The sequence below is a fragment of the Talpa europaea genome (genome assembly GCF_964194135.1).
Source record: "Talpa europaea genome assembly, chromosome: 3".
In the NCBI taxonomy this organism is placed as follows: Eukaryota; Metazoa; Chordata; class Mammalia; order Eulipotyphla; family Talpidae; genus Talpa; species Talpa europaea.
In genome coordinates, this window is record NC_140069.1 from 1,579,265 (window position 1) to 1,600,022 (window position 20,758).

Below are 20,758 nucleotides of genomic sequence, written 5' to 3' on the forward strand. Positions count from 1 at the left end.
TCACATGAAAGTTTTCAGAAGGAGACAGCACAAGTAGCGTTTCACAGGCCTTCCTGTGAGATTTTCCCACAAGTGTAAATAAAAGTTTTAATAGTAAAATGGGTGGTGGTGAAACTACGCTGTGTACAGATAACACGGTGGGTTTCTGACAGAACTGCACTAGGATTCCTGGCCTTTCCCGTTGGGCCAGCAGACATTTATCCTGCCGCGCGGACAGGGTGCTGCCCTGGCCCAGGCTGCGGTGCTCTCCTGGCGGTCGGCTGCTTCTCCCCGGGCTCGCCTTCACCGGAGGCCCCCAGCGCAGTGGCCAGCGCACACGCCTGCACTGCTTGACTTCATATGGTGTGACTGAAAATGACCTTTGTTCCCTTCCAGAACATGCCAGATACCTAGCATCCAGCGGGGCAATGGCGGCAGCGCACCTCGACCCAAACTTGAACCATACACCGAACTCCAGCCCCAAGACGCACCTGGGTCCCGGCGTGGAGCGCTCCCCCGGGGCGATGGAACGCGTGTTGAAGGTCTTTCATTACTTCGAGAACAGTAGTGAGCCAGCCACCTGGGCCAGTATTATCCGGCATGGAGACGCCACCGACGTCAGGGTGAGTGCGCCGGCGGCCGCAGCACGTGGGTGGACGAGGGAGGACACAGCGCCTGCTGTTACTCTCGTGGAGCGAGATGCTGCCTTTGCTTGGTTACGTTTCTTCAGCCGCTATGGGACTGGCATGAGTTGTGATTGTAAAATTTCTTGGGAAAATGACTGAATAATGGATTGATCCATTAATGCCAGTGACTTGTGTGCTCCCGCCTTGAAACTCCCGGGAGGTTCAAGGAAGTCAGGCAGTGCAGACAGCCTCTGATGCTCGAGAACTAAGACAGATGTTTTCTACACATTGTAGTCTTGAGGGGAGTTGGTGGTGGTTTCTTCAGGAGCTGTCATGTGCCTGTTGCTCTCAGTCCCTGGGCAAGGCCCAAGCTCTCCGCCCTCAGTGGTGGTAGCTGAGCGGAGGCCTTGGCTGGAAAGGGTTCTCCGGTGTCGAGCCCGCGCCATGAAGGGCACTTCGGAGCGTCTGTAGGCGGCAGTCGCTGCGAGTGAGAGGCGGGCAGCGCTGAGTGGGCGCGGATTTGCTGGACGACCCTCCTCCCCGCCCTCGTGGTCCACATTCATCTCTGCGGCGGACGGGTGCCCGGTGACCGCGCAGCACATGTTTTCTTCCCTTTCTTCTCGCAGAGATGAGTTGATTTGCTGCTCTTCATCTTACGTTGCCTTAGCTGGTTTTGAGCAAGATAAAGGGATTGGTGGAATTTAGATTTAAGGCTATAATCTTAACATTCGAGTTATTTATAATTTTGTTAGCTCTGTAATACTGCGTGCTGATTATTCAAATGGAATAATTATTAAAAGAAGAATTACTCAGGATTGAAATATGTGTTAGTGCCTAGTCATGTGGTATAATTGAAATATAATCGTCTCTGTAAACGGTTTATGGAGCTTGTGGCTGTCACTTCTGTCGTTCTGCTTTATAAGGCAGCCTCGTGATCACAGTCACTTGTGTCCGAGGCCTGCAGCCACTATCCTCCCTTCACATTAATCCGAGGGCACACTGGAGAGAGGCCCTGCCATGTCACATGTGTGGAGCGGCTCTTAGCATATGACTGTCCTAGCCTGTACACGTCAGGTTCAGTGAAAGAGGAAGCCCTTTAAACCACTGCATTAACCTTATCAAACTCCAGAGCCTTCATCCCAGAGGGGAACTGTTTAGAGATAATGAACTTCACAAGATATTTAGCAAATGTTCAAGATTTACTGTATCAGAAGAGTCACCGTGGAATCACGATGCAGAGTGTTTTACCCTCCAAGTCACGGCTCGGAGGCAAGAGTGCCGTGGAGAGAGCAGTGAGCGCTTGGCGGCGTTAGCCACGAACCGGCGGGAAAGCTTCCAGACAATGAAGGGTTCCTGTAGGGAGATGCTTTCCAGTCAGACCCAGGAGCACGCAGCAGTCACGAGGCCATGCCTGAGCCCTCTCAGGAAGCGCAGCACGAACAAATCACATTGTCAAAACGCAGTTTATTTTATTTCAGAGTAATTGATAAATGTTTGACATTTCATCACTCACATCATTGGTTTTTAACTTAGGCAGCGAACCTTCTCAGGGTACTTTCAAAGTGCCATTTAGCAGATAAGTGACCAAGTTGAACCAAGCAAAAATCATTAAATGAATTTTTAGAAACACTTAACCTTGAATGGGTGGGGCCAGGAGCACCCTAACTGCAGAGCAGTCGCGTGGCCATAATGAAGACAGTGTGTCAGGCCTGACCTATTAGATGTATCTGACATTTTAAGACTTAGGGTAGCTTCAGATAGTTGCTAATTTGTAAGAATCAGTGGCTTTCTTTTCTAGAAGCATGGCTTTCTTTAATAGATACATTTATGTTACTATCAGCATCAATTAAAATCACAGGAAGCTTGAGAGCTAGTGGGGATTGTGGTCAGCTCCCATGCTGGGGCAGTGGGTGCGCCTGTTTTACCCCGCAGCAGTGTCCCTGAGATGCTGCCCACTTAGCAAGAAGTAGTTCCGAGGCATCCCTTTCCACAGCCCAGCATGAACTTGACCTTCCCATTCAAAGCTGCCTATACCTCCCCCACCCTCACTGGGCCACAGCCTCAGGTTCAGCTGTTGTAAATGGGGTGTGCATGTTGATCTGGGGGCGAGCGGCGCATTGGTTAGGCCCCTGCACGGTAGCGTCACAGAGTTGTCAGAACTGTAGTTGAGCCGCGCCTTCCGAAATGCGGGTTTTAGATGATGATGTTAAGGTGCAGCCTGGGCTCAGCAAGCTGTCCTGGGTTCAGACAGCAGCCTCAGGACCAGTGCTCCGCGGGGCCGCTGGGGGAAGCGGGTGTGCGTGGACAGCCTGGGTGGTGCAGGGGTGGAGGTACAGGGGTGCATTTGAGGTTCCTGTGCATTAGTAAAGCAAAGGGATGCACCTCTGTTTTTTTCAAACCTCCTTGTTCATAAAAGTACTATTTGAGACAAGATTTCTAAGTAAAATTAATTTAATTTATTTGATTTGTTTTTTACCAACGACTTCGGATAATTATCCAGAAGAACTGAATGTTGGATTATGTTTTCTGGTTTGTGATGGTCGTTTCTGGGGTATGTTTCAGGGCATCATCCAGAAGATAGTGGACAGCCACAAGGTGAAGCACGTGGCCTGCTACGGGTTCCGCCTCAGTCACCTGCGGTCCGAGGAGGTGCACTGGCTCCATCTGGACATGGGCGTCTCTAACGTGAGGGAGAAGTATGAACTCGCACACCCCCCAGAGGAGTGGAAGTAAGATTGCAACGTTTCTGGGTGACTCGGGCTTGATCTGTTTTGCATGTTAAAAATACACGCTTGGGGCTCAGTGTCTGGGCCTCCCTCTCAGTCAGGCGGTCTTTACGGCTCCTGGTTGACAGAGCTGGCGGCACGGCTGCGGTGGCCTCTCTCCGCCTCAGCACGGGCAGATGGGCAGCCTCTGGCTCTCTGTGCTGGTCTTTGCCAGGCTCACTTCTCTCCTCAGCGCCACTTACTCCAGCCTCTGCTCCAATAGGCCTCCAGCCCTCACTTCCTGTCACTTCCTGTCCTGCTGGCACTTTGTGCCTTGGGCTTGATGAGGCCCTGAGGACCCCAGGCCTCAGTACCCTGTGTGTGGGCCACAGAGCTCGAGGCGTGCACCCTGGGGCCTGCGCTTGTCTAACCTGGTATTCACACTCACCCTTGGCACTGAGTCGTCTGCCCTTGGCAAGACCAAGTGTTCAAGGTGACTTAGAAGGATGCCCTGTAGTTGGACGCCCTCCTTCTCGCCTGGTGACTTTGTCCCTATTTAATAAACCACCATCTCAGTAGGAAATCGTACATTTAGAACACTCCCTTTTGAGAGAAGTAGAACTTATAGAAATGGGTTTCTTCCACAGGGGTCCTCATTTTTATGGATAATGCTGTAGAAATAGATGGTTGTAGATTGAAAAGGGCATTCAGGGCCTCCCCGGTGGCACAGCGGTTGAGCGCTGGGTTGCGAAGCTGCCCGCGGCCTCTGCGACGCAGGTTCTATCCCCGGCTGCTCCCCGGCCACCAGAGGAGGGTCCCACATGGCGCGCAGACCTCTCCTGCCGCCCGCTGCTCCCCTCAGCAGTGTCCTTCGGTCCTTCTGCCTGCTCTGCTCCCCGCTCTGGCTCTGGTGAATTCTCTCACCCTCCCGCGCTTCTGACTGTACCCAGTGCATGTATAAACAAACAGACAAATAAATAAATAAATAAACATGCCTCTATTAAAAAAAAAAGAAAAGGGCATTCACATGTCGAACTTTCAGTCCAAGCATCTAAAATGATTAGGGTAGATATTGAAAACAATACTTGTTTACGTTAATAATCTCTAGTTGGGGCCTCCCCTGGTGGCGCAGCGGTTGAGCGCTGGGCTGTGAGGCTGCCCACAGCCTCTGCAGCGCCGGTTTGTTCCCCGGTTGCCGGCAAGGGTCCCACAAAAAAAAAAACTCTCTAGTTGAATAGAATATTATCCCAGAGTTCATCAAAGAAATAGACTTGTATTTTCAGGCTTATCAAGTAGCCAGAACCAAGCTGACAGGAGACTGTGTGAGACTGCAGTCTCCCCCGCTGTGCCTCAGTGACATGTGCTGAGTGTCAGCGTGGGATTAGCAGCTGAACGCCAGTGATCTGTTACTGTGAGACACACCTCAGACAGTGGTGATCAAACACTGCTCTTTTTTTGACTAAGCAAAGAAAAGTAATTTACCTGGAGATCAAGTACGTGTGCACGCACATGTTTGCCTAAGAACTTTTCTGTCTGGTGGCTCAACAAATGTGTATCAGAGCCACACTCGCCCTTCCCATTCTCACTGAAGTCTAAAGTTTTCTTGAATGTCATTCTGTTCTCTTCTACTTCAGTGAAAAACACATAAAAGAACGTCTCTGTCGTCTACTGAATCCTGTTCTCAGTTTATACAGTGCAGATGGGAAAAGAATAGAGTATGCCGGGTACTTAATAACCAGGAAAAAAAAAAAAAAAGTTAGTGTTGCTCTGTTAAGATCCTATGAAAACAGGGGCCTCCCCAGTGGCGCAGTGGTTGAGTGCTGGGTTGCGAAGCTGCCAGCAACCTCTGCGGCGTCAGTTCGATCCTCGGCTGCTCCCCGGCCACCTGAGGAGGGTCCCACATGGCGTGCAGACCTCTCCTGCCGCCCGCTGCTCCCCTCAGCAGTGTACTTCGGTCTTTCTGCCTGCTCTGCTCCCCGCTCTGGCTCTGGTGAATTCTCTCACCCTCCCGCGCTTCTGACTGTACCCAGTGCTTGTATAAACAAAACAAACAAACAAACAAATAAATAAATAAAACATGCCTCTATTAAAAAAAAAAGATCCTATGAAAACAGTCTTAAGGCAGAAAGCGTCATGAGGGAGGGGTAAAGAGGGCGACAGCAGCATACTAAAGGCATATTTCACAAGAAATTTAGTAAGTCTAGAAATAAATATAAAGTTTAAATTTGTAAATTCCTAAAGCTGTTCCTTTAAATGTATAAAGCAAATACGTTGACAAAAGAATAAAACTTACTTCTCCTAAAATCAAAAAGAACACAAACAATAGCAAGTAAACAGTAATTTTTAAGGAACATGTGTAACAGTTATAGCAAATACAGAGCCCTGCACACGACGGCCTCTGCGCCGCACCCATTGACAAGCACATTCCTGCTTGATGTATGCTGGGGTCTGGCTCTGCTCTTATATCCGGCCTCTGACGCTGTGTGAGACTACCCCCGCTTCCTCCCATCTGTTGGGCTCTGCTGTGCTGGATGGGGGAGTCCCTCCCGCTCCAGCTTTCCTCACATGGCTTCCCGGATCCTAGACTCTGCCTTGAGAAATGGGCAGAGTCAGAAAGTGGCTCTGACTTTATAGGCCACTCACCATATGTCTTCTACTTAGCCTTCAAATTTTGGGTGCTCAATGACCTCTTTTCCTGTCTCCTCTTTCTGGACCTGCCTCTGGTATTCGCTCAGACTGGATGGCATCAGCTCAGGGAGGCCAGTAGGCAGGGGCCCAACAGGCGGCTGACACCAGCAGGTGGTGCCACAGAAGGCGAGAAAAGCAGCTGTGCGGGGCTGTGCGTGTCAGGTGGTCTCGGGGTGGGGGTGGTTGCTGGTGGGTCTTTTGAAATGTAAATATTCAATAAAACATTGTCTTTCCTGCTCAGAAACTTCTTGCAGCTCCTCATCACACGAGGAGTCTGGCAGAGCTCCTCTGCGCCCCAGTCCTGGTCTCCCTCTGTGCCCTCCCTCCTCCCCAGCAACTGTGCTCTCTTGAAACTTGCATTTCCTATATGACTGACGTGTCCTAGAACTCCTTCTACAGATCCTCAGTTGGTTCTTCTCTCTTGCCTGTGGAGTAGTACAGCCTTCCCTCTCGTCTCTTCTTGCCTTTCCTCCTGTCCCCCTCATCACCTTAGCCCCGCTGCCTCTTACTGGTTCTTGGCCCAGCCAGGCCTGCTGGGGCGAGGCTGACCCTGCTGCCGGCCTTCCTACCCAGACTTCTCCCTCCCTTCTGTCTGGAGGCCCCCACTGCCTCAAGATTTCCACCTGCTCATTCTGTTTTTATAGACTTTTCAGTTCTGACATTGGTTGTGTGTTTATTATCTTTCTGCCCCAACCACTTTGTCTTATTTACTGCTCTATCCCTGATTCTAGTTGTGCCTGGTGTGAGCAGCACACGCAGAAAAATTTAAGTGAGAACTGAATCAGTGATACTGGAACCGGAAAGCAAGCAAGGAGGTAGAGCGATGTGATGGTACAGTAACTCATCTTCTGCTCGGGACCAAGTGTTAATAGTTCATATTGAAATAATCTTCTCATGTAACACGAGTCATTCACAGTGTGTCAGACACTTGCTAAGCTCTTGACTTACCAGAATCAGTTCATATTGTGGTGGCTTCTCAAGTAGCTTCTCTCCTTCTACCACTCCCTCGTGCATGGGTTGTGTTCCGAAGCCTAATAACTTCCCCGAGATGCTGCAGGTGTGTGACCGGCCAAGAGGAGTCAGCGCCCTGCCCTCAGCCGTGTCTCTGGGTCTGATCTGAGCACCAGAGCTGCAGCTTGTTCTCTGGAATCCTCAGGTCTCGCGAGGAGCACATGCTTGGTCGTTGCTGTTCAGGCAGGATGACCTTACAGAGGTTGGGGCTTGTCACCGGGGAGAAAGGAAGGGCTGGTTTGATAAATGGGAGTTTCTCTCCCATCCTGTCAGGGAGAGAAACAACAAAACCACATCTTCCTGAAGCAGCACACAGTAATCTACTTGCGGTGGATCAGATAAAACACATGTTAGGGGCCTCCCTGGTGGCGCAAGGGGTTAAGCACTGCACTATGAAGCACTGTACAGCCTCTGTAGTATGAGTTCAGTCCCCGGCCAGCCAGGGAACAACCCACATGGCGCAGCAGATCTCTCCTCCTCCCCGCTTCTCCCCTCAGCAGTGTGTTTCAGTCATTCTGCCTGTTCTGTTCCCTACTGTGTCCAGCGAATCCTCTTATCCCCTGCATCTCTGGCCTGTACCCCAGCTCCTGTATGCATAAATAAATAAGTCTTTAAAAATAAAAAAAAACATGTTATTTGAACAGTTATAGACATACCTCGTCTGCCTGAAAAGTGACATTAATGTAGCCAGCTATAATTTTTGATTTACTTATTTTTTGTAGTAATTCTTCGGGTGCTTTATGGTTTTATTGTTAAGCACATGTAAGTCTTAATCACATCTCCACCTGTGCCACCTGTTGCCAGCATATATCGCCCTTTGTCGTGTGTCTCGTCTCAACCATGCGCTTTGCTTAGGAACCCACCGCTTAGGGCTCATTTGAGTGGAGTTGTGCCTATTCCCTAGTTTGCCTCCAGGGGTCACCAGTACCCTAACTTTTTTCACAGTCACTTTATTAAAAAAGAAAGTTTTGCCACGTATGGATCATCCAAGTCTGAGGCCATGATCACTCATCAGAAAAGTGTCCGTATTGGCCCTTGGGAGAGCTCTGACCAGGTGTCACCCCTGGCACCACCATGCCAATCACAGGAGGTTTGGGAGCACACAGCTGAGTGCTTGGCCATCAAGGGCAGGGGAGGGTTCCATCCGCTACAGAGCATGGCCCAGTGAGGCTGTCCGGCGGGTGGTGCCCAGCAGCAGGGCCTCTGGGGCTGGTCACTGCCTGCTGCCCTTGCCTGCTGGCTGACCTGTGGCTGCACCTCGCTGAGCAGGTTGTCAGTTGATTGATTAAAAGTGTTTAAAAAACTGATTTTTGTTGATTAAGCTGGTTTAAAACTGGTTCTGGTGGGTATTTGTTACCACCGCTACACAGCAATCAGTCTTGATGAGTGTGGAAATTTCTGTTTACTCTTAATGTGCATCAGATTTAAAAAGTAATACACAGAAGTTCCAAGTGTCCTCCACTGAGCTTCCTTTGATGATAAAATCTTGCCTAGCACTGCAGTTCGCGTACCCAGCATCGTGCACCGACACAGTGCAGTCACACTGTCTCACGTTGGAGCCCTCCTCTGGCCCTGGAGCCACTTCAGAACACCACGCTGCCCTCACCGACGTGTGTCCTTAGGTCTATCTGGCCTGGGACAGCCACTCAGCCTGGCTTTTCCCACATGACCCTGACCCTGTGGATACTACTGGCAGGTTACTTGTACGTGTCCCGCGAGTGGGTTTGTCTGTTGTTTTCTGTGATTGTGTTGAGGTTTTGCGGTGCTGGTGGCAGCGCGGCTGGTGAGTGACTTGCTGTGCGGCTTCAAGTCAACTCCATCGAGTCTTCATTTTCCCCTTGGTTAACTAAGAAATGCATTTTGGGGAGAGAGCTTGAGCATGCCCTGCTTCCCATTCTGTCTCACCCACCAATTTCCGCGTCACCGGTGATTCTTTCTTGCAGCAAGTATTACCAGCTTTTCTTGCCAGATGATGACTGACTGCCTATTTCCAGTCTTCCTTTTAGGGTTTTTTTTTTTTTTAATTTATTTATTTATACAAGAGCTGGGGTATAGGTCAGAGGTGCAGGAGGGTGAGAGGATTCACCAGAGACAGAATGGGGAGCAGAACAGGCAGATCTACTGAAATACACTGCTGGGGGGAGCAGCGGGCGAGACAGGAGAGGTCTGCTGCACCATGTGGGTATCTCCCTGGTCGGCCGGGAATCAAGCCCGCCCTGCAGAGGCTGCGGACAGCTTCACAGCACTGTGCTCAACCCATTGCACCACCAGGGAGGCCCCTTTCCTTTTAGGTTTTTAAAATGGCACATTTGTTGTAAGAAAGTTGTCAATACCATGCTGTTTATGAGGAGGGTCGTCTGTGTGGTTTCGTGAAGTCTTGCTTCATTATTTCACTAACACGATCTACACCCGAAAGCAGCCTTCTCGGTGCCGGGTTGTTACCAGGTCCTCCCAGGCTGCCCCTGCCTTAGGGCCCTTCAGCTTTCTCTTGGCTCTGATCATAACTGTGTGACTCCTTCCTTGCTTCCTTCGGGTCTCTGCTCAAATATCTGTGGCGAGTATCTGTGACAACCTTTTATTTAAAAAAGCCTCATTTTCATTTCCTTTCCTATGCTTATTTGTTTTGGAAGCATTTTTGCCACCTGACAGATCTTGTGTATTTGCTGTCTGACGTCCACCAAAAAAGATAAACTTTTCTGGGCCGGCACCTTGGCTGTGTAATTCACTGATGTGTTTGCGAGCCCTGGGACTGCCTGCTACATTATTGGCAATGTTATAATATTGAGTGAGTGAGCACTAACATCTAAGCCTTAGATGGCGTCATTACTCATTACTGTGTGGCATGGCTGTTCCAGGTGTTTGCTGTTTCCTAATTCCTTGACTCCTGACATCCTTATGAGGAAACTGAGGCACAGACGATAGATAAGTGCCGGCCCCAGAGCCCTAGCTTGGGTGGCCTTGACCCACAGCCATGTGCTTTGTACTTCTTCTGTCTTGGCTTGTTGCCGATTAAGAGAAGTCACCTGGGTAGAGTGCTTGTCACACTCTGTCCCATACGGAGCAGTCTCCCAGGGCTAGCTGACAGCATCAGTGTTGGGATGGGTGTGGGGCAGGCTGCCCCATGTGTGGTGTTGGATTTTGTAGTGGCAGCCGGCATGGGGCAGGTGCTGTGTTGTAAGGGCAGGACAGGACACAGTACAGGTTTTCTGATCCCATGCAGACCGGGTAAAGGAGGAGTCAGAGTCCTCAGTAGTTTTGCAGGTCTTTTATTGGGGTTCAGCGGGTATATGGCAGGCAGGGGTGCTGGCTGGGGGGCTGGGAGGCTGGCAGACCTCCCAGCCCCCAGCAAGTCTTCACTCTATCTGGGCTCTCTGGCGTTCTCTGCTTCTGCTTTGGCTTCTCCTTCAGGTTCTGCTGCTGCTGCTGCTGCTACTGGTGCTGCTGCTGCTGCTACTGGCGTTCCCCCGTGACGCCGCCCTTAAAAGCACAGTCTTAGCTCAGCTGAATCCCATCTACCTATGCCCACACCCTATTCCAGGTGCCCGCCATCAGGCATGCATTCAGGCAAGGATCCATCATCTATCCTGATGGCGGAAGGGCAGAAAAGCCTGATATTTTCTTACCCTACATGTGTTCATTCGGGCACACAGATAAAGGAGAGTCCTGGATCCCTCAGTGGCTTATTCAGACTTTAATGGCTTTCTATGCCAATTGTTGTGGGGCAAGCCTGCAGGCTGGTGAGGCAGGGAGGCTGGGGGGCGGGAGTCTGGCAGTGGGTCTTTACTCCTCTCTGGCATTCTCTCTCGTGGTCTCTTGTAGCTGTTGCTGTCCCCTCCTAGCCGCTCTGTCGTGGCACTGCCCTTATAGCCTCCGCCTCCAGGCTCAGGTGCGCCCACTCACCCAGGCCCACACCACACCCCAGGTGTCACCATCAGACCTGTGTGCCCCGCACCCACATTCCCAAGCGCCTCCTGCATTCAAGGCCACAGGTGGCCGCCGAGAGGTCAGCGGCGTAAAAGCCTGCCCAGTTCACTTCCCCTACAGGCTTGGTTCCTTGTCCCTGGGATGGGACAGCTTTGATACCGAAAGCCTCTGGCATCTGGCTGGATCAGCCTTGGACCGGGCTGCTTATTCTTGTTGAACCTCATGTTCCTGTCTACTCAGTGTGGTAGTTGCACTCTCTCCTCTGATTTTTTACGCTGACAAAGAGCAAGACCGTATGTAAAGTGCTTGCTCAGTCCTCGATTCAGAGTAAATGCAGTCTGCTGTGTTTTTCTGTGAAAGCACCCGGCATAGGTTGTCTGCAAGGAGTTACTGCCCTGAGAGCAGGTGTGAGTGGGACTAGCTCTTTGGCGCATGTGTGTGTAGTGAGATGACATTTAACAACCTCAGCAGAACCTGGGTATGGTTTTGCACCCTTAACTGAACCAACACTGTATTGATTACTTCGTTTGCATTTTTCCTTGTTTAGAAAAAATAAGTATCTTTATACCTTTTGGGTAGGGCAAATAGCTTATAAATGAAACACTAAAGTAACTCACTAAAGGGCCTCCCTGGTGGCATAAGGGTTAAGATGCAACCTATGGGGCCTCCCCTGGTGGCGCAGGCCGTTGAGCGCCACGCTGTGAAGCTGTCCACAGCCTCTGCAGCGCCGGTTCAATTCCTGGCTGGCCAGGGAGGGTCCCACATGGCGCGCAGACCTCTCCTGTCTCGCCCTCTGCTCCCCTCAGCAGTGTATTTCGTCAGTCTGCCTGTTTTATTCTCTGCTCTGTCTCTGGTGAATCCTCTCACACTCCCGTGCATCTTTCTGTACCCCGGATCTTATATAAATAAATAAATAAATCTTTTAAAAAAAAAAAAAAGATGCAACCCGTGAAGCAATCCGCAGCCTCTGCCGCATGAGTTCAATCCCCAGCTGGCCAGGGAGATACCCATATGGCGCAGCAGACCTCTCCTGTCTTCCCGCTGCTCCCCTCAGCAATGGATTTTGGTCATTCTGCCTGTTCTGTTCCCCACTCTGTCTCTGGTGGATCCTCTCACCCCCTACACTTCTGGCCTGTACCCCAGCTCTTGTATTCATAAATAAATCTTAAAAAAAAAATAAAGTAACTCACTAAAAAGGGGAAAAATTGGAGTACAACATAAAAACTATGAATTTTCTTCCTTACATGATGCCATTAAAATAAAAAGGTTAAAAAAAAATTTAAAGGTACTGTAGGGTAAGGTAAAAAGTATCAGACTTTTCTGCCCTCCCGCCATTAGAATGGAGGACAGATCCCTGTGGTCCTGAGGGATGCCTGATGGCGGCACCTGGAGTAGGGTGTGGGAAATGTAGATAGGATTCACCGGGGCTGAGCCTGGGCTTATAAGGGCAGAGTTACAGACTCCAGCAGAGAGGCAGAACCACCAGAAGAGAAGCAGAACCACGAGAGAAGCAGAGAGAAGGCCAGAGAGCCCAGAAAGAGTGAGGACTTGCTGGGGGCTGGGGGGCCTGCCAGCCCCCCAGCCCCCCAGCACCCCTGCCTGCCGTGTACCTGGTGAATCCCAATAAAAGCCTGCAAAAGCCACCGAGGACTCCAGGACTCCTCCTTTACCTGTCTACTCAGTCAGAGAGATCCTGTCCTGTGGCTCTTCCTGCCCCTTACAGATACTATTACGATTAGGAGTTAAACTTTTAAAAGCTTGGCCGTGTTGTGAGAGGATATCCGCGGAGTGCGAAGAGCACCTGCGGGGAAGGGTGGGCAGACAACCTGTGGGAAAGTGGACGGACCCTTAACGGGAGATTCCAAAAGTGGCCAGTTAGCTGTGGGGAAGCTCGGTTTCATCAGCTGAGGACCTTTGACTGAGGCTGTGGGCGCCACTGCAGTGCGCATTAGGCCAGACAGCGGGCGCGGGGCCCTGTGTCTCCACCCAGACACCCAACAGAGGGGTGCGCGGGCACCCCAGAGGCACATGCGCCTCACACCCACACACAGCAGGCATGCCGGTGACGTGCCCAGTGCAGCTCCGAGCAGACACAGCCCCTGGGGAGGATCGTTCCTGCAGTCTGCTCGGATGTGGGCTGGGTGCGGCCTCCTGCACTGGCGCGCACGGCCGCACCGAGGTCCCGGTGACTCTTTCAGGAGCATGGCCGAGCAGAAGAGCATGGCCAGAGCAGGGCCAACGCCAGGGGTGCGCAGGCCCTAGGGGTGTTGCGGCCCAGGCCAGGACGGGCAGGTTCCGGCTTCTTGCGGGCGCTGGAGCGCTCCTGCAGCTGAGCAAAACCTTCACATTTAAAGATGAATTGATCATGTTTTAACAATTTTTAAGTCATATTTCAGAGTAATTGGCAATGCCAGACTCAATATAAAGTAATTGTAGACTGAATTGAGAAGAGCACTTATTTAATTGTTTTATTTTGTGGTTTATTTTTTAGGTATGAATTAAGAATTCGTTATTTGCCAAAAGGATTTCTAAACCAGTTCACTGAGGACAAGCCAACTCTGAATTTCTTCTACCAGCAGGTATGAAAGGGTGCTTATGTATTTTGTTTGAACAATATTACATGCTTTTTGTTTTAAAATTGAATCAGACCTGGGCCTCCCCAGTGGCGCAGCAGTTGAGCGCTGGGTTGCGAGGCTGCCCGCAGCCTCTGCAGCGCCGGTTTGATCCCCAGCCGCTGGGCGAGTATCCCACATGGCGCGCAGACCTCTCCTGCCACCCACTGCTCCCCTCAGCAGTGTACTTTGTCAATCTGCCTGCTCTGCTCTCCCCTCTGGCTTTGGTGAATTCTCTCACCCTCCCCGTGCTTCTAACTGTAACCAGTGCTTGTATAAATAAATAAATAAATCTTTAAAAAAAAAAAAAATTGAATCAGACCTAACATTTGGTAGGATATAAATTGGCCATGTATAGCAGTAAGAACCTGTTAATCAGTGAGAAATTTTGAATTTTGATGCTTTGTGAATTCGTGTGTGCTTGGACAGATTGTAACAGGTGCTGCCTTTCCATCGGGGTGGCTTGTCCTGCAAGGTCATTGTTCTGTCTTTAATTCTAATGTAATTATGCTGACTGTCAGCAGATTTGTTACATATAGAATTTGTTGTCAGGGCCAACTACACCCAAAAAAAATCTTAACAGCAGTTTGCATAATAAAGCCAGAATTGACTTTCTCCACCCTGGAAGTTGAAGGTCTTGGTTGGGCAGGAAGTTCTTGGTGGAAATGACCCAGCTCAGGTTCATGAGCACTTGTGCGTTCACGCCAGGGCCAGTGAGCATGCCAGAGCATCTGGTGCACGTGCAGTTTGCTGCTGAATGCGTTTGGTAAGTCTGTTCAATAAGGTGCTCCTTCCCTGACTGCTGTGGGTCAGGAGACAGAACCCAGTGGCCCAGTCTGCACTCCGACTTGAGTGTCTGGTGGTGGGTCCAGGGGTGAGCATCTGTGGACACGCGCCCAAGCGTCTCCAGCTTTGTAGGTGAGGAAGAGATGCACTTTTTGGCGAGAACATGGTGGAGAGAGAACATGGTGCATTTCGATCTAAGCCGCAACGGCCTGAGAGGAGACTGGAGAGACATGGACTGCACCATGTGAGGGGAGATTCGGGGCTTCGCCTGCAGATTATTTGGAGACTTTTAAATAGCTTCATTGGTAAAGACCTTGATCAGAATCTAAAATAGCAATGGCTCATTCATCTGATAAGACAGTGCTGGGGTGGACGGGCTTTTAAATGAGCACCCCAGGGATGCTTCAGCCATGTAGGCGAGAAAGGAGAGAGGAGGAGCGATGCTATGGTCAGAAAGTGGGTCTGGGAGGACTCAGGTCGCAATGCAGTGGCCTGGGGAGAAACAGGTGAGGCACCGGCTGTGTGAGTCCAGGCCCCGGGGCCAGTGTTGGGACAAGGAACAAGGGGTGAGGTGGTGGGTTGTTATTTCCCTGTGAGAGGGAGCTGGGAGTCCTGCCCAGGAAGCCACATGGCGTGAGGAGCACATGGAGAAGTGTCCAGGGTGGGGCCGTCTCCTCACATGGGGAGAAAGTCACAGGGACTCGGGGAAGGGACACGTCAGCGCTGAGACACTTTTCCATGATGTGCTGTTTCGATAATGCTGTGTCCGCCAGGCAGGGTGGGAAGAGAAGCCCTGTCTGGCCTCCAGCTGAGGTCACTGGCGGCCCTCCCAGGCTGCAGAGCGGGCCCGGTGGACACCCCGCTGCTCGTCTTTAGCAGGCGGGGAGCTCCATGTGTGGTGAAGCAGGCGACAGGAGAGTCTGGCTAACTGACATGTCTACTGTGTATTTTTCTCTCTTGTTGACCTGTAACGTTTTGCATAGTTTGTTTGAAAAAAATCCACGTTCAAAGGGCACATATAGCTGTGACATTGCCTTCCAGAGTGCACAGCACAGGCCCTGGCTGCCTGCAGCGGTCCCTCCTGGCTCCTCGGCCAGCCTGGCCGGCGAGGGCGTGTCTGTCAGCAGGAAGACCCCTGGTGTCATTCCCGATCTCTCCCCACACACCGTGGCACGGGGCTCACCGCGGGGCTCTCCTTGCCCTCCTGGTGCCTGCGCGGGAGCCTCTGGGCCTGCAGCCACTGTCTCCCCTTCCTCCCAGGTCCCCAATCCCAGCTTGCCTTTGTTTGTATCTCCCCCACTTTCTTCCTGCCCCCTCTTGCGACCTCAGTCACTTAAAGAAGGTCAGTCCAGTCCTTGATGAGGGGTGTCTCTGTGGCCTTCCCCGGGGGTCCCAAGTCACTGACCTTTGTTACGAGTATATGTGGGCATCCCGTGGGGAGCGACCCCGTGAGGGCTGGGAGAGGGCCTGCGGCTGCAGGACAGGGCAGGGGGTGGGGTCGGGTGGCTGGACCGTCCTGTCAGTCTCCTGCCCGTGACAGTGCAGGGAGCCAGGCAGGGCCCACGCGGCCACGGTTCATTCGTCACTTTCCAGTCTCGTTCTGGCTTTCACAGAGGACGTGCGGATGGGAGGGCCCGCCTGGAGTCTGGGCCCAGTCAGCTCGGGGCTCCGATCCACGGCTTTTTTTAACTAGAAAATCTAAGCCGTTATTTTTCCTCCAACATTTCACTAGGAAACCTTTCAAGTATACTTACTAACTTTTGGAAGGAATTTTAAGCAGGAACACCCAGTGAACTCACCCTATTAAAACATAAGTTAAAGGATTATGCTGCCTTCGTGAGTCATTCATCCTTTTCCATAATTCAGTCATTTGGCTTAGCATTTAGCAGTCGCTCACACATGCTTCGTTCACAGACACATACGAACACACACCTGTGCCAGGATACAGCCTAGAGTAAAACGTGTACAGAGAATAAAACTGTACATTCGACAGAGACATGGTAGGTAAATTTTGACTGAAAAAGGATTACTCTGGATGTTCTATTAAGAACAGACGGAAAATGGAGATGAAAGCTAGAAAAAATATATGGCAAGTTTCCCACTGTTTTTTTTTTTTTTTTCCTTTTTGCCCATTTATAATGGGAAAGTAACTACAGCCATCCTAGAAGGCCCCGAAGCTTCCTATTGCTTTTATTTTTTTTAAAGATTTATTTATTTTTATATAAGAGCTGGGGTACAGGCCAGAGGCGCGGGAGGGTGAGAGGATTCACCAGAGACAGAGTGGGGAGCACAATAGGCAGACGGACCCGAAGTACACTGCTGAGGTGAGCAGCGGGCAAGACAGGAGAGGTCTGCCGCGCCATGCGGGAATCTCCCTGGCCAGCTGGAATCGAACCCGCACTGCAGAGGCTGTGGACAGCTTCACAGCACTGCGCTCAACCCGCTGCGCCACTGAGGAGGCCCCATGCTGCTTTTAAAAGCTGTGACGTGGAATGCACACGCGCCCCACTAGCCCCAACTCCTTGGACTCCAAAGACGTGTTGCTAGCTCCTTTGCTTTTTGACATCTTTTTATAAATCTCAGAAAAGTGCTCGAATATCAGGGTGCCAGCACTGAAACTCAGTTCTCACTAATACACCGTTCAGACACATGGATTTAGCGCCTTGCACCCATGTCTTCCAGCGCCAGAAGGCAGCAGTGCGGGCAGCGGACTGGCTGTCCCCACCACGCTCAGCCTGTGGGGGGGATCCACAGACCACAGTGGTTAAAATGTGTAGAGGACAGACGAGAGTTTGTCAGAGGTGGGGGCGGGGGAGTGCGCACCACCTGATTGTGGTGGTGGTTCTGGGTGTCCATCCTAAGCCTGCACAGCATTTTACACACGTGCACGCTTGGTGCAAGTGCATGTGGACACCAGGGACACCAGAAGGAGGCGTGCGCCTGAGCGCTGTGCCATGTGAGTCCCGTGTCTTGCCGTGTGTCATGAGGAGATGGGAATTGACTGCACATTTGTCAGAACTTGAATCGCTGTGTGGTAAAATCGATTTTTATTGTACATAAAATTGTACCTCTGCAAATTAATTTTTAAATGTTTTTATAAAGTGTGTGTTCCATGGGAAGTGTGCCAGTGTTATGGAAGGTTTTACAAAGAAACCGCCGCATAAAACTAAAAGTTAACCCAGCAGAAATTATCTCGGTCCAGGAAAGGAGAGGGGAGTCGAGAAGGGAGATGGTAACTTTATGTGTGTCTGCGTATCAGGCCCTGCACGGTCCCCTAAAGGCCTGTGCTTCTGAGGGGTTGTGGCAGCCTGCAATCCAAACTCATGAAAGGCCTGCTGGCGGGGGCACTCAGCAGCTGAAGCCTGGACTGCCCGAGACGCTTGTGCGACGTGGCCGTGAGGAATGCCAGCCCCCTGCATCAGGCACAGGTGCTGGAAGCGCCGCAGACACCCGAACTCCAGCCGGGGCCCCAGTTGTGCATCCTCCACACCTGTGAATTGTTAGAAAAATGAGTGTTTCTGTCTTCCGTGGAGGATCATCAAAAAATGTGGGCTGACTAGAACAAAAATGACAGTCGGCCAAGTCCTTAGTCACCACGGTGCTTAGTCCCAGAAGACTTGAGTACAAAAAGAAATGTCCATTATTACCAAGTCTGTTGAAGAATTATAGACAGTATACTTCTAGTAAGTCAGACTTAGATCTAAATTTAGTTGTACCTTTTGTTCTAGAAAAGAGGGGGTGATAATTCCCACATTGCACATGTCAGGTTTTGAACTAAAATTTCATATTCAGAACTGCCATTTCAAAATGTTTTAATTGACAGAAAGCTACACAGTCAAGAACATACAGTTTTAAAGAAGCAATTTCTGGCAATACAGTTACCTGAATAAAAACTTGTTAAATTAAAAAACGGGAGTGAAAACAGTGAAAGGGCTGACGGCGGGGAGGTAGACCACCTGCGGCCTCGTCATCCTGTGCACACCGAGTCTGCCAGGGCATCGTGGGTTTGGACCCTGTGTCCTCTGGAACTCTCTTGTCAAAATACAACCACTTACGTTACACGGGTGTTTCAGGGTCAATGAATATCCTCATCTTGGATCTTAAAATATTTGTAGGAGGAAACAGTGATCTCGTGTCACACCTGGGCGTCTTGGGAGCTGACATTTCACTGCCAAATGGCTTGGCACGAGCTCACCATGTGCTCGGACATCACAGTAAATCTAATCAGCGTCACAACTTCACACTCAGTGTGGACACAGCCCGGCAGCTAACAGACAAGGCTGCCCATTAGATACTCACGCCTTCAACAAGCGAGTGTTAGAGAGGAATAAAATGTCATACCGCAAAGGAAATTTTGCTTTCAGGGTAAAACATACTTTTCTTGCTTTATAATGAGCCATTAGTTTTAGTGTGAAAACTTACTTTTATAGATTCCTGTGCTATAGCTAATAGGATCCTATCGAGATTCTAGTTTATTTTTAGAGTGTGCAGCTCAACATCTTTCACGATATTCTAAGATGGGTCAAAACATCGGTGACTCGTTTGCAGCAGCTCACTCAGCTAGTGACATTGAGGACGTGGAGAGAGACGCCCCCATGCAGGGCCTGCTGCTCAAGAGACCCGAGGAAGACTAAGGCGTTAGTTTGGACTGGGAACCCCCGCTTCTGTGGGCAGACACTCCATTTGCCCCCTGACAGAACTCAGTCAGGGAGGAGCATTTGGTCCCCGGCCCAGGGAGGCTGGATTTGGCCTGGCTCTCAGGGAGTAAGTGGTTCCAGACTCTGTCACTTCATGCCTGTCTGCCCGGCCCCATCTTCTTCACACTCACTACCTAGGGCTTTTGGGTCTAGTTGATAAATTGGAATTGCTCAGTGGTCAGATGAGACCAAACAAAACACAGAATCTCATGTGCTAGCCAAGCATTGAGTTGACACATGGGATATCTCTGGAATAATTAGGATTAATACACTTGTTAGAGATGTGAAGGGTTATTAAGTTAAAATATATGCTTAACAGAAGGAAATGGAATGTATCCATTTTCAAGTATGTTGACTTTAGCATGGAGAGAAATTTAAAAAAACTTTCAGAGATTTTTTTTCTTGAAAGAATCTTGGGCCTGGAGTTAACACAAACAGGAGTGCCCCACCATCTGAGAGAGTGTACCACGCAATGAGTCGGAGAGCCGACCGGAAGCATGTGGAGCTGTCACGGCAGCCCGCAGTGGTGCCAGGGGGACCAGAGGGGCTCCACTCGTCTCACCACTCATGGCTCAGAGCATCCAAGAAGAGGCAGGAGCACCGTGACACCCAAGTTCCAGGACTAGACACACCTGGCCTTTGAAGCCTCACTTTAACCCTTGCTGTGTGACTCGGCTAGTTTTCTGATCTTTCTGTATGAAATAGTACCACTGTGCCCCCCAAGGCGATACTGGGCAGGTGTGAAGTGTGGCAGCACAGGGCTGGGCGTTGCTGCTACTCCCAGCCAATCAGGAGTGCCTCTGCATGCCTCAGCATCTGTCTTGGGCTTTTCCAAGGCTGTAATATTGGGGATGACAGTGTTTCCCCACAGCAGCTCTGTGAGGGCTAAACAGGATGTGACGTGTCAATCTGCTGACATGGTGCTGCGTTCATTCCAGCACTTAGAGCTACATTCTCCACTTAGGTGGAGACAAAGGACAGTCATGCACCATGTCTGGGGGTGAAGGCCCCTCAGAGCCTCCGCGGAGGGCCCCTGTGGCAGGGGCTGCCAGGGCTTGCATGGGGCGCTGTGCGCAGGCTGTTGTGCCTCACATTGGGCCTTCTGGCCATGTCAGGCTGAGCGTCAAGAGCCACGTGATTTTTGCAGAAGGGAGATAAGCAGTTGGAGTGCAGTCACCTCAGACCAAGGTGGGGGCTTCCGGACATTGTTGAATTAGATTTTCCCCTTTTTTTCAAAATCAGATTTCATTCAGGAATTTGATTTTTCTGAACAAAATAAAGCGCGTGATGACGTTTTCCCTCATGTGAATCGTGCTTAAAATGACAATGATCGTGGCGGCAGCTGGTGATGGCGCGGAGGCCACACTACGCTGCTGGCTCTCTGCTGTGCAGGCTGAGGAGCCGGCCTGGCCAAGCCGCGGTCCCACACGTCTCTGGCAGAACGGGTCTGACGCGTGTCCTGGTTGAGCTCTCCTGCTTTTGTTCTTGTGTTCAGTAGTAGACCTGCTTGTGATGTAAAAACTTAGTTTTAAAATTTGGGTTTGTTTTTTTGCTGTACGGGAGAAAGAGTCCATTAAAGTATAAACAGAATACCCTAGAAGTAAAGCTTTTCTCTTAATTTAATGGATTGCGTAATTCATTCCCATTGACCCAGTCCCCCATGCCTACTGTGTGCATAAAACACAGGCCAGCAGTGCTTCTGAGTCCTCAGTAGGGAAATTGCGTCGGCG

The 20,758-nt window shown here is 50.7% G+C and overlaps 1 protein-coding gene across 1 annotated transcript in view; it reads left to right on the top strand.

Moving 5' to 3' along the window:
* Positions 1-20,758, top strand: part of PTK2 (protein tyrosine kinase 2) — a gene marked incomplete at both ends in the record, with an annotated part of 128,773 nt that overhangs the window by 14,794 nt on the left and 93,221 nt on the right. The window contains 3 exon segments of the mRNA XM_084229832.1: positions 376-602; positions 3,168-3,334; positions 13,425-13,512. Of these exon segments, the coding sequence (XP_084085958.1) occupies positions 376-602; positions 3,168-3,334; positions 13,425-13,512 (482 nt within the window).